Source organism: Netta rufina (assembly GCF_964035555.1).
Source record: "Netta rufina genome assembly, chromosome: 20".
In the NCBI taxonomy this organism is placed as follows: domain Eukaryota; kingdom Metazoa; phylum Chordata; class Aves; order Anseriformes; family Anatidae; genus Netta; species Netta rufina.
The window spans coordinates 6,195,010-6,205,959 of NC_140144.1; the positions used below are offsets into that span (position 1 = coordinate 6,195,010).

The 10,950-nt window shown below is 68.6% G+C and overlaps 2 protein-coding genes across 5 annotated transcripts; both read left to right on the plus strand.

Moving 5' to 3' along the window:
* Window positions 1-773: 773 nt before the first annotated feature.
* Window positions 774-5,357, plus strand: ST6GALNAC6 (ST6 N-acetylgalactosaminide alpha-2,6-sialyltransferase 6). 3 transcript variants are annotated; one of them, XM_084299292.1, is made up of 7 exons: window positions 774-911; window positions 1,742-1,891; window positions 2,575-2,639; window positions 3,193-3,372; window positions 3,493-3,890; window positions 4,081-4,188; window positions 4,264-5,357. In XM_084299292.1, the coding sequence occupies exons 3-7, from the start codon at window positions 2,625-2,627 to the stop codon at window positions 4,469-4,471; spliced, it is 909 nt and encodes a 302-aa protein (XP_084155418.1). In that variant the 5' UTR covers window positions 774-911; window positions 1,742-1,891; window positions 2,575-2,624; the 3' UTR covers window positions 4,472-5,357. The 3 variants fall into 3 exon arrangements, with proteins under 3 accessions (XP_084155418.1, XP_084155420.1, XP_084155419.1); XM_084299294.1 differs by having other exon boundaries at window positions 4,282-5,356; XM_084299293.1 differs by having other exon boundaries at window positions 787-851.
* Window positions 5,358-5,869: 512 nt separating this feature from the next.
* AK1 (adenylate kinase 1) lies at window positions 5,870-10,950 on the plus strand. 2 transcript variants are annotated; one of them, XM_084298918.1, is made up of 7 exons: window positions 5,870-5,932; window positions 7,753-7,792; window positions 9,093-9,128; window positions 9,689-9,852; window positions 9,956-10,072; window positions 10,364-10,555; window positions 10,708-10,950. In XM_084298918.1, exons 2-7 carry the CDS (start codon window positions 7,783-7,785, stop codon window positions 10,771-10,773), a joined length of 585 nt encoding a protein of 194 aa, XP_084155044.1. In that variant the 5' UTR covers window positions 5,870-5,932; window positions 7,753-7,782; the 3' UTR covers window positions 10,774-10,950. The 2 variants fall into 2 exon arrangements, with proteins under 2 accessions (XP_084155044.1, XP_084155045.1); XM_084298919.1 differs by lacking the exon at window positions 5,870-5,932 and adding an exon at window positions 7,111-7,436.

The window sequence follows — 10,950 nt, forward strand, 5'->3', positions numbered from 1 at the left end:
GCCTTCCTAATTCCATGGGCCCCGCGCTGCGGCCGCGGCGGTGACAGGAGCTGGAGGTGCGCGGGTGGCGGGCGCGTGGGGACGGGAGCAGGGGGGGACAGGGGGGCAGCTGGGGGCTGCTGGCTCCTCGTACCCTGCCGGGCTACAAATACAACGGGGATTTGATGCTCGGGGTTAGAGCAGGGCCCAACACAGAGCAGGGCACTGGAAGGGGTTATTTGGGACGCGGGGGGCGGCGGTGCTATGGGACAGGAGCCGGCCCTGATGTGGCTGTGCGCCCGGAGAGAGGGGGCGAGCTGCAGGCACGGCGTGTGGGGCGCTGATGAATGGCTCCTGGGACGGACGGGGCGGTGAGCAGGGCGGCAGAGCTGTGGGGTGCTGGGCTGGGGTCCCGTTCGCTCCCGTTTCAGCCGGCACCTGCCGCTTTGGGGCTGTTCCGGGGGGTTTTGGCAGCGCAGCTCCCCACACACGGCGCTCGCAGGAGAAGCCGGGGAGCTCCTCGGCCCCACTCCGCAGCGGAGCCAAAAACCCCGGGGATGGCCCCGAGTGGGTCCGTGGGCTCCGTACCGCATCAGGACCTCGCAGCCCCCACAAAATCAGTGGGGTGCCGAGGGGGCACGGCGCTGCGCCACCCCATAAATGCCGCGCGCCCACGGGCACCCAGGGGCACCCCCAGCCACCCACGCCCCCCCGGTGCACCCCATGCGCGCCCCATCGGGGCGGGCGGTGCTTGGATCCCCCCCAGCGCGTCCCCTCCCCGGGCAGCGTGTGCGCGCGCGCGCGCGGCCGGCGAGCCCCGGGAGCGCGCAGCAGCGGCGGCGGCGGCGGCGCAGTGCGCAGCGGAGCGGGTGGTCCGTGGGTCGGGCTGTCCGTGGGGCTGTCCGTGGGGCTGTGGGGCTGTCCGCCGGTCGGTGGGTGCGGGGCTGGCACCGGGACCGGGGGGGGAAAAAGGGGGCGCTGCACGGGCACGGCCAAGGCGGGGGGCAGCGCGCACCGGGCTCGGGTGGCTCCGGGCCCCGGCCTGCCTGGGAAATGCAACGGGGGCTGCCGGGGGGGTGGGAGGGAAGGGGGGGTTATAGGGGATTCCCGGGCACCGGGGGGGTTGCATGACGGAAAGGGGAGGCTGCGTTCTGGGAACGGGGGGGGTGCGTCCCGAGAATTGGGGCTGCATCATGGGAACCGGGGGGCTGCATCGCGGGTACCGGGGGGGCTGCACCCTGGGAATCTGTGGGGCTACATCCTGGGAACGGGGGGGCTGCGTTCCGGGAACAGGGGGGTTGCATCCTGGGAACCTGGGGGGTTTGCAACCTGGGAACCGGGGGATTGCACCCCAGGAACGGGGGGGTTGCATCCTGGGAGCTGGGAGAGCTGCTTCCCGGGTACTGGGGGGGCTGTTTTATGGGAACTGGGGGGTTGCATCCCGGGTACTGGGGGGGCTGCATCCCAGGAACCAGGGGATTGCATTCTGGGATCCAGGGGATTGCATCCCAGGAAGAGGGGGGCTTCATCCCGGGTACCGGGGGAGGGCTGCATCCCGGGCTGGGGGAGGATTTGCCTGGCAGAGCACAAAAATGCGGGGGGCGCAGGGAGGGCTGGCATAGCGGGGTGACACGGGGGGGCGGCAGGGGCTGCGCGCCGGAGCTGTGGGCGGGTTTGCACCGGGGGGGGGTGTGGGGGTGGATTTGGGGGCGGCTGGCAGCGTGGGGAGCCGGGCTGGCTCAGCGCTTCCCCGGCACGGCAGCGATGTGACCCCCGGTGCCACCATGGCCCTGGTGCCGGCTGGAGGGGCCCGGCAGCACCCCGCAGCTTGGGGGGTGCGCGGGGAGGAGGAGGCGGACGAGGCCCCCCCGGCACCGCTCCCCACCCGCTGCAGATGAACGCCCTGGGCCAGGTAAGGGACCCCCGTGCTGGGGTCACCCGCAGCAAAACCCAAAAGGGGGGCCCGGAGCTGGCACCCCCACCCCTGGCACCTGCGTCCCGCGCTGTGCCGTGCCCTGCCCCGTGCGGGGACGGGAGCTCCTGGCACTGACCCCTCTCCATGGGGTGGGGGCACCGTAAAACGCGGCCATTCCCCAGCCGTTGGCACCTTCCTGGGCAGCGACACCAGCCCTGAAATCCCTTCGAGGCCCCCCCCGGAGGGTTAAACACCAGCTGCTATGTAATTTTCCATCCCGGCTCCTCCCAAGGCAGTCAGTAAAGAGGCTTCGTGTTTTTTTTTTTTTTTCTATTTCTAATTGCTCTTGAGTACTAGGCGGTGACTCACGGTGGAGGACTTCCAAATATTAATCAGGGCAGGGCGAGGGGGGAGAAAAGCGGGTCCCCCGCAGGGCGGGCATCCCTGGGTGCACCCACCCCATGGCCGTTTTAATGGGATTCAGCTGGGAGATCCCGCTCACCTTAGGCAGGGGGGAGCTGATCCGGCATTGAACTGCGTGGCTTTCACCCCAGCGGCGCTGGGATAATCCATCCTGCCCGGAGCTCAGCCCGGTTTGGGGATCAGCCCATCACGTGCGGCTCGTTTTGGGGACGGTCCCCCCGTTGTGGTGCTTTTTGGGGTGACCGCGTGCCTTGCAGGTGCTCGCAGGACGCCAGCGATCGCTGCGCACTGAGGCCGGCCGGGAGACATGAGCGGCAGCACGGTGAGTGCCGGGCACGGTGCTGGGCATCCCCTGGGGGTCTGTGGAGCCCTCCTAAAAAAAACAGCCTGTGGGGCTGGGATTGGGGCGGCCGTGCCAGTGCCAAGCAGGGGCTGCCCCAGCCTGGGACCTTCCTGGCAGCTCTCCTGCCTCTCGGAGCATTATTCACAGCAGCAAACACTTTCCTCCTCCATCCTCCTCCCGGCTCTGGGGCTGTTCTGTTATCCAGAGGGGTCTGGGGAGTGGCACGTGGCCGAGAGGGGAAGGGGAGAGATGTCCCCATCCCCGTCCCCATCCCCATCCCCATGTCTCCTCGCTGCCCCCCTCGCAGCACCGTGCTGCTCGGTGCCTCCCCACAGCCTCGGGTGTTGTTCTTTAATATCTGGAAGCAGCAGAGCGTGGCCGGGGGAGGGCTCTGCAGCACTGCGTGGGGGCAGCTCCTGCTAAACCCACAGCCGGCGAGGGGGGAGCGTGTTGGGGCGCCGGCACCCCGGGGGTTCTCCCATCTCCATCCCCTTCTGGGAGCCGGCACCTGACGCTCTCCCCCCGCCCGCAGAGCCAGCGCGCCGCCGTCTTCGTGGTCCTCTTTGCCCTGCTCATGCTGCTGATCATCTACAGCTCCAGCAACGGGACCGAGGTCTTCCCCTATGGCACCCTGCGGGGCCGAGCCCGCCGGCCCCCCGACCTGCGGCGATGGGGGGTGAGCAGCGGGTACCTGCCCGTCTCCGGGAACAAGGTACGGCGGGGTTGGGACATCACAGCGGGCGCTCGCTGCCCCGTGGTGACGCCCAGCAGCACCGTCCCCGTCGCTGGGACGCCAAAAAATTCCCCCTCTGACCCTGCCGGTCGTCCCCAGAGCCTGAGCGCCCACTGCCACCAGTGCGTCATCGTCACCAGCTCCAGCCACCTCCTGGGCAGCCGCCTGGGCGCCGAGATCGACCAGGCCGAGTGCGCCATCCGCATGAACGACGCCCCCACCACGGGCTACGAGGCGGACGTGGGCAACAAGACCACGTTCCGCGTGGTGGCCCACTCCAGCGTCTACCGCGTGCTGAAGCGGCCCCAGGAGTTCGTCAACAAGACCCCGGAGACCGTCCTCATCTTCTGGGGGCCGCCCGCCAAGATGCAGAAGAGCCTGCTGAAGATCATCCAGCGCGTCGGAGCCTCCTTCCCCAACATGACGGCCTACGTCGTGTCCCCCGGCCGCATGAAGCAGCTGGATGAGCTGTTCCGGGGGGAGACGGGGAAGGACAGGTACCTCGGGGCCTCCCCCGGCACCTTGTCCCCTCCGTTGGTGGGGACAAAAGGCAGGGCCGGCTCCCGGGGCTGCTCCGTGGGGTTGGCTGCGGTGTCAGGCTGGGGGGATTTGGGGGTTTTTGAGGGGATTTGGGGGGGTCACTGTGTCTTCATCGTGGCCCCGTTTCTCCCCCGCGCCGTGCCCCAGGGAGAAGTCACGCTCGTGGCTCAGCACGGGCTGGTTCACCATGGTGATCGCGGTGGAGCTGTGCGACACCATCCACGTCTACGGCATGGTGCCCCCCAACTACTGCAGGTACGGTGTGTCCCCCGCCACCCCCCCCACACACACAAACCCCCAAACCCCAAATCCCATCCCTGGGGGGCTCAGCCCGCTCTCTGCCCGCAGCCGGCGGCCGCAGCCCCGCCGCATGGCCTACCACTACTACGAGCCCAAGGGCCCCGACGAGTGCACCACCTACATCCACAACGAGCGCAGCCGCCGGGGCAACCACCACCGCTTCATCACCGAGAAGCGCGTCTTCGCCAGCTGGGCCGGCCTCTACAACATCACCTTCTCCCACCCCGCATGGCCCTAGGGCGGCCGCGCCGAGCGGGGGCCCTTGGGGACAGGAATGGGGTCTCCATGGGTTGGGGTCTCCATGGGTTGGGGTCTCCATGGGATGGGGTCTCCATGGGACGGGGTCTCCATGGGTTGGGGTCCAGGCCACGCCGTGCGCCCCAGGGCTGCTGGAGCCGTCGAGGACCGCCTGCCACCGCTGTGCCCAAGGGCTCCGCGTGCCCGTGGTGTGAAGGGTTTTGGGGTGGCGTGTCCCCTCCCGTGGGACAGCAGGCGGGGGAGCCGTGGGGACACCGCACGGGGGTTAAATCCTGCACAGACCCAGCTCCAAACAAACCTCCCCGGTTGTCTCACAGCCCACTGCCCTGCAAGCACACCCTGGGGCGCTCCGGGGGCACCGTAGGGGCTGCATTGCTTTCACGGCAAAATTTTGGGGACCCCCTCCCCGTTTCACTCCCCTCTGCCACCCCCTGCACTGCCAGCCCCAGCCCCCCCGGCACAAATCCTGACGTTTTCGGTGGCGTCACCCCCAGAGGGGGGGCCCTGCCCTGCCACCCAGGTAAGGATCCACCCATGGGGTGCCCACCCCAAAAACCCCCGGCCCCGTGCTCGCTGCGGGGGGTGGGCACACTGCCAAAACCTTTCCTATCGGCACAACAGGAATTTGGGGGCTTGGGTTTTTCTCTTTTTTCTCCCCCTCCCACCTCCTTGTCCCGCTGTCTGTACTCGTTTTCCCTTCCCAAACTGAGTGCGTGGTGGTGGGGGGGGACAGCAGTCTTGGGGGGGGGCTGTTATTTATCTCCCAGCGGTGGAAAATTGGGGGAAAATCCCTCCAAGTGGCGTGTTTGGGTGCTGAGCCCCAGCAGAGCGCGGCGCCGTGCCTCAGTTTCCCTGGGGCCGTGGCAGCGGGGGGGGGGCGGAGGGGGGGATGCACACCCCCTGTGCTGTCGGGGTTACCCCCGGGGGGGGGGTGCTCAGCCCCATGGGGGGGTCACCCCGCGTTTTGTAGTGATTTGTACAGAATAAACCTTGCTGCAGTCTGTTGCCTTGGGCCCTGACTCCGGGCTGCGTTTTTTGGGGGGCCGGGCTCTAGCTTTTGGGGTGGGAAATCTGAGGAGGGGGGGGGGTGAGAATGGGGCCCTTCGGGAGCCCCCCCACGTTTTGGGGCTGATCCTGAGGGGGGCAAAAAAAATTTATTTATTTATTTATTTGGGGGGGGCAGCGGGGGGGTCCCCCCCAGGCTACCCAGCAGTGCGCAGGACCCCCAGCCCCTTGGGACCCCATGAAGCCCCCCGCAACCCCCTGCGCGGTGCTGGGGGGGGGGCTGCGGGCAGGCAGCAGTGGTTTTTTCCCCCCCCCCCCCCCAGCCTGTGTGTGCCCCCCCCCCGCTGCCCGCTCCCGGCATGCTCCTCGCTGCATTATATCCAGCTAGCGGTACCCGAGCAGGCAGCTGCCCGCCCCACAGCTCCCGGCCCCACAGGTCAGTGCCAGCCCCCCCAGCCCCCCCCCAGCATCCTAAACCCCCCCCCGAGCCCTGCAGGCCTTCGCCACCCCGGCCCTCACCCACCCCTGCGTGCCCCCCCCTCGGCTCCCCCTCCCCACGGTGACCTTGGGGAGGGCGTTCGGGTAGGCGCTGCGCGGGGGGCTCCTGGGGGGGGATTTGGGGTGAGCCCCCCCGCACTGTAAGGGATTTAAGGGGGGTGGGATGGGGATGGGGGGGGTGGGGTTGGGGGGGTAATGCTGGGGGGGTGGGAGCAGGGCAGTGCTGGGAGCACCAAGGGGGGAGACAGAGGGGCTGGGGGGGGTGTATGGGGTGGGGAGCGTTATATGGGGTGGGGGGGTGTTATATGGGGTGGGGGGGATTATATGGGGTGGGGGGGTGTTATATGGGGTGCTGGGGGGGGCATGGCAAGGGGTGCTGCACTATTGCACGGGGTGCTTGGTGGGGGTACACTGCACAAGGTGCTGGGGGGGGCATTTTATGGGGTGCTTGGGGGGTGCTTTGTGGGGTGCTGGGGGGCTATGGCAGGTGCTGCACTATGGCATGGGGTGCTTGGGGGGGGCATTGTATGGGGTGTTTGTGGGGTGCTGTATGGGGTGCTGGGGGCATTGCACAGGGGTTGGGGCATTGCTTGGGGTGCTGGGGGGGCATGGCAGGGGGGTAACACTATTGCACAGGGTGCTGGGGGGCATTTTATGGGGTGCTGGGGGGGGGTCATCCCACGGGGGGGTTTGGGGGTCTCACTGCTGCTCCTGGGCTGTGCCACCAACGGGCATGGCACGGGGTGCTGCTGGGGGGGCTGGGTTACCGCAGGGATGCTGGGTGCTGAGTTGAGGTGGGGGGAAAAAGGGGGGTGGGACGGGGTCTGGGGGCTGTTGGAGCTCCTGACGGGAGCACACCACACCACAGCTTCTCCTGGGCACCCCGCTGTCCCCATACCCGTGTCCCCCATGGGGTCCCGCACCCTCCCGGCCACCCCGTGGGGACACGGCGGGGTTCGGCCCCATGGCACGGGGGGGGCCGTGTCCCGGTGCAGGTTTCAGCCCGTCCATTCTTAGCCCCTGCCCTTTCCCGGCTGTAACACGAGCGGGGCGGCAGCGCAGGGCCCCTGGCCCCGGTCTGGCCGGTTTGGGGAGCGCGGGGTGACGCGGGGCGGCAGGGTGCGGGCAGGGAGCCCAAACCCACAGCAGGGACCTGGGGGTGCAGCAATCCTACAGCAATCCTACCGCAATCCTACAGCAATCCCCCACCTCTGGGGCATGAGAGCGGGCTGGCCCCCCAAAACCATCCCCTAAAGCCTCCCCTCCGGCACGTGGGGAGCTGGAGCAGTGGAGGTGCTGCCGCCATCAGCGGCGTCCCAGGGCCGTGTGTCACCGTGCACGGGGATGTGGTCAGGGCAGGGAGGCGCAGGTAATGCCACCCCGTAACACCCCGTGACACCCCACGTCACCCCGTGTCACCCCGTGTCACCGCCGGCAGCCAGGTAGGCGATGGCCGCGGGAGCCGAGCTCCCCAGCTCCTCAAGCCACGAAATCCAGGCAGCGCCGTGCCTGCCGGATACATTTGATAAATTTTATAGGTTTTAGGGCCAAACTGAGGGGCAGGGCGGCTTCTGCCTCACCACCACGGGTCCCCCAGCGCTCGGCTGGAGACCTGCTGCGTCCCATAGGGGAGGGAAGGGAGAGCTGTTGTCCCGGTAACACCCCGCGCAGCCCCGGCCCTGGGGACCCCCCCGTCCCCGCCGAGCCGCTCACTGCTCCCCTCCCCTCTCCTCTCCTCTCCTCTCTCCATCCCCGCAGCCCGAAGCTCTCCTGCACCCCGCCGGCAGCATGTCGACAGGTGAGTGCCCTGCTCTGCTGTCCCTGCGGCCACCTCCTCGTCCCCTCTGCTTCTGGCCCCTTGGCAGCTGTCCCCCTGTGCCCGATCCCCTGCGTTCCCACTGGGCCATCCCGTGTCCCCTTTCTGCCATCCCGTGTCCCCCTTGTCCCCATCCCCTTGTTCCCATCCCCTCGTTCCCATCCCCCGTGCCCCTTGTGCCACCCCCGTCCCCCCCATCCCTCTTTCACCCAACCCCCCCGACCCCTTTGCGTCCACCCCCAGTGTCCCCACCCCGTGTCCATCCCCCGGGTCCCCTTTACGCACCCCCCTTTTGCGTCTGCCCCCTGTGCCCTCGTATCCACCCCCTCTGCCCCCCTCGCACCCGCTCCCCGCGCCCCCCCCGCGCCCCCCCCCCGTGCCCCCCCCGTGCCCCCCGTGTCCCCTTTCCCTCCCTCCCCCGTCCCCCGGTATCCGATTCCCTGTCCCACTTCGCTTCCACCCCCTCTGTCCCCCCCTTGCGTCCATCCCCTGCCTTCTCCACCCGTGTCCGTCCCCCTCTGCCTCCCCCTTGCGTCCACCCAGATCCCCTTGGGGCCTCTTCCCAACCCCAATCCCTTCGCCCCCCCTGCGCCCCCCATCTCCTGCCCCCCCCTTCCCCACCCTCTTGGCTCCTTCCCCGGGTGCTGGAGGGGCTGAAATTTCAGACGGCCGGGCTGGGGGGAGCAGTGCCGGGCTCACCGGTATTTTTAGCTCCCCTCCGAGCTGGATCCTGCAGGTGGGGGGCACCCTGAGGGACCCCCCCATGTCCCGCAGGCTGGGGGGGCTCCGTGAGGTGCTGGCACCCGGCCCCTGCTCCCCAGCTGCCTGCCCCAGGCACCGCTTTTGGGGACAATCGGTCCCCGGGGGGGGGTTTAGGGGCTGCTGGGGGTCACACCAAGCACTCGAGGCACCCGTGCCAAGGGCAGGACCCGGATCTGGCCACGGGGATGGATGTGGCCCCCCCGGGGAGCCCTGCAGGTCCCCACCCAGACACTGAGGACAACGAGCGTCTCCAGGGTGCCGGGGGGGGTTCCAGGCCCAGGGCTGAGCCCTGTGGCTGAGCTCCATGGGGTCCCTGTGCACCAGCCCGGCCAGCCCCGATGTCCCAGACCCCTCAGGTGACGGGGACAAGAGGCACGCGTGGCCGCTTCGCACCCCGGGGTGGGCAGGGGTCGGTCCCCCCCGCTGGGGGGCTCAGCCCTGCTGCTGGGGACGGCCCGTTCGACGGTGCCCTTTTGGCTTTTAGGTTGATTGTGGGGTTTTTTATTATTTTTCCCCCCAGAAAAGCTCAAGCACCACAAGATCATCTTTGTGGTGGGTAAGTGGGCGGCCGGGTCCTGCGGCTGGCGGGGTCGAGGTGGGGCAGGGGGTCCTCGAGGCCACCGGGGGGGGTGCTGGGGACCACCAGCAGGGTGGCAGTGCCTGATGGGACGTGACACGATGCTCCTGGGGGTGATGCCGCGGGTGGGGATGGGGTGGGGATGGGGTGGGGATGGGGTGGGGATGCCCAGGTGCTGATGGGGTCCTGGTGTCCTGGGTGCCATCGGGGTGGAAATGCCCAGGTGCTGATGGAGTTGTGGTGTCACGGGTGCCATCAGGGTGGCAATACCCATGGTGCTGATGGTGTCCTGGTGTCCTGAGTGCCATCAGGGTGGCGATGCCCGGGTACCAACTACCCACACCAGCAGCCCGTGCCACCCCAAGCACCGCCATCCCCAAGCCCCCACCAGGAGCAGCTCTCTCCATCCATCTGGTGCTGGGCTCGGGGACCCCGTCCCCTTTCTCCCCAGGCTCTGGGGACTCTGGTGGCTCCGTGCCCCTTCCCCCACCTGCCCCCCAGCTCCCTGCTGCGCGCTGGGGCACTGCCACCGCTTGCAGGTGGCCCCGGCTCGGGGAAGGGGACGCAATGCGAGAAGATCGTGCAGAAGTACGGGTACACCCACCTCTCCACCGGGGACCTGCTCCGGGCTGAGGTCAGCTCAGGCTCGGAGCGGGGCAAGAAGCTGCAGGCCATCATGGAGAAGGGCGAGCTGGTGCCCCTGGTGAGTCCGCGCGTGCCCGCCGTGGTGTTTGTCCCCCTCCCCGTGTGGCCGTGGGGACGGGGTGGGCGCGCGGCCCCACGAGGTGTCCGTGCCCCGTCCCCAGGACACGGTGCTGGACATGCTGCGGGACGCCATGGTGGCCAAAGCCGACGTGTCCAAGGGTTTCCTCATCGACGGCTACCCCCGCGAGGTGAAGCAGGGCGAGGAGTTCGAGAAGAAGGTGAGGGCTGGTGAGGCCGCGGGGTGCCCCTGAGGGCTGCGTGGAGCTGGTGGGAGCAGATCCCATCCCAACGGGGGGCTGAGCTGCCATCGGGGGGGGGGACACACATCGCTCCGGGGCGTCCTCACGGATGACGGGGGGTGGCTGTGGTGGCGCAGAGCCAGGGTTTGGTGTCCCTGGGGTGCCCAGACCCGGGTGGAGGGTGGCACGGGGTGGCATGGGGTGGCACGGGGTGGCACGGGGACACCCTCGTGCCAAGCCCATGTGGTGCCAGCTCCCCCGTCCCCACAGATCGCCGCCCCCACGCTGCTGCTGTACGTGGACGCGGGGAAGGAGACGATGGTGAAGCGCCTGCTGAAGCGGGGCGAGACCAGCGGGCGGGTGGACGACAACGAGGAGACCATCAAGAAGCGCCTGGAGACCTACTACAAGGCCACGGAGCCCGTCATCACCTTCTACAAGAGCAGGGGCATCGTCCGCCAGGTGAGCAGGACCCACGGGGGGGGAAGGAATCAACACCTTGGGGGTAAGGGGGCTGATATAGGGTTAGGGTTCCCCCAGCTGGCTTGGGACCCACCAAATCGCCCCAAAAAGGGGCTTGGAGGAGCCGGCGCCCCCCTAACCCCTCCCTGCAGCTCAACGCCGAGGGCAGCGTGGACGAGGTTTTCCAGCAGGTCTGCTCCTACCTCGACAGCCTGTAGCCGTGCCGGCCGCCCCGCGCCCCCCGCCCCGCGCCCCCCCCTCCGCGCGCGCCGGCAGAGACAGCGGAAGAGCCCTCATCCTGTTTTCGTGGACAGAGCCGCGCGAAGGAAATTTCAAGGACATTGTGTTTGGCTCTTTCCCGTCTCTCCCCAGTAAAGTTCGCTTTAATGAGCCCA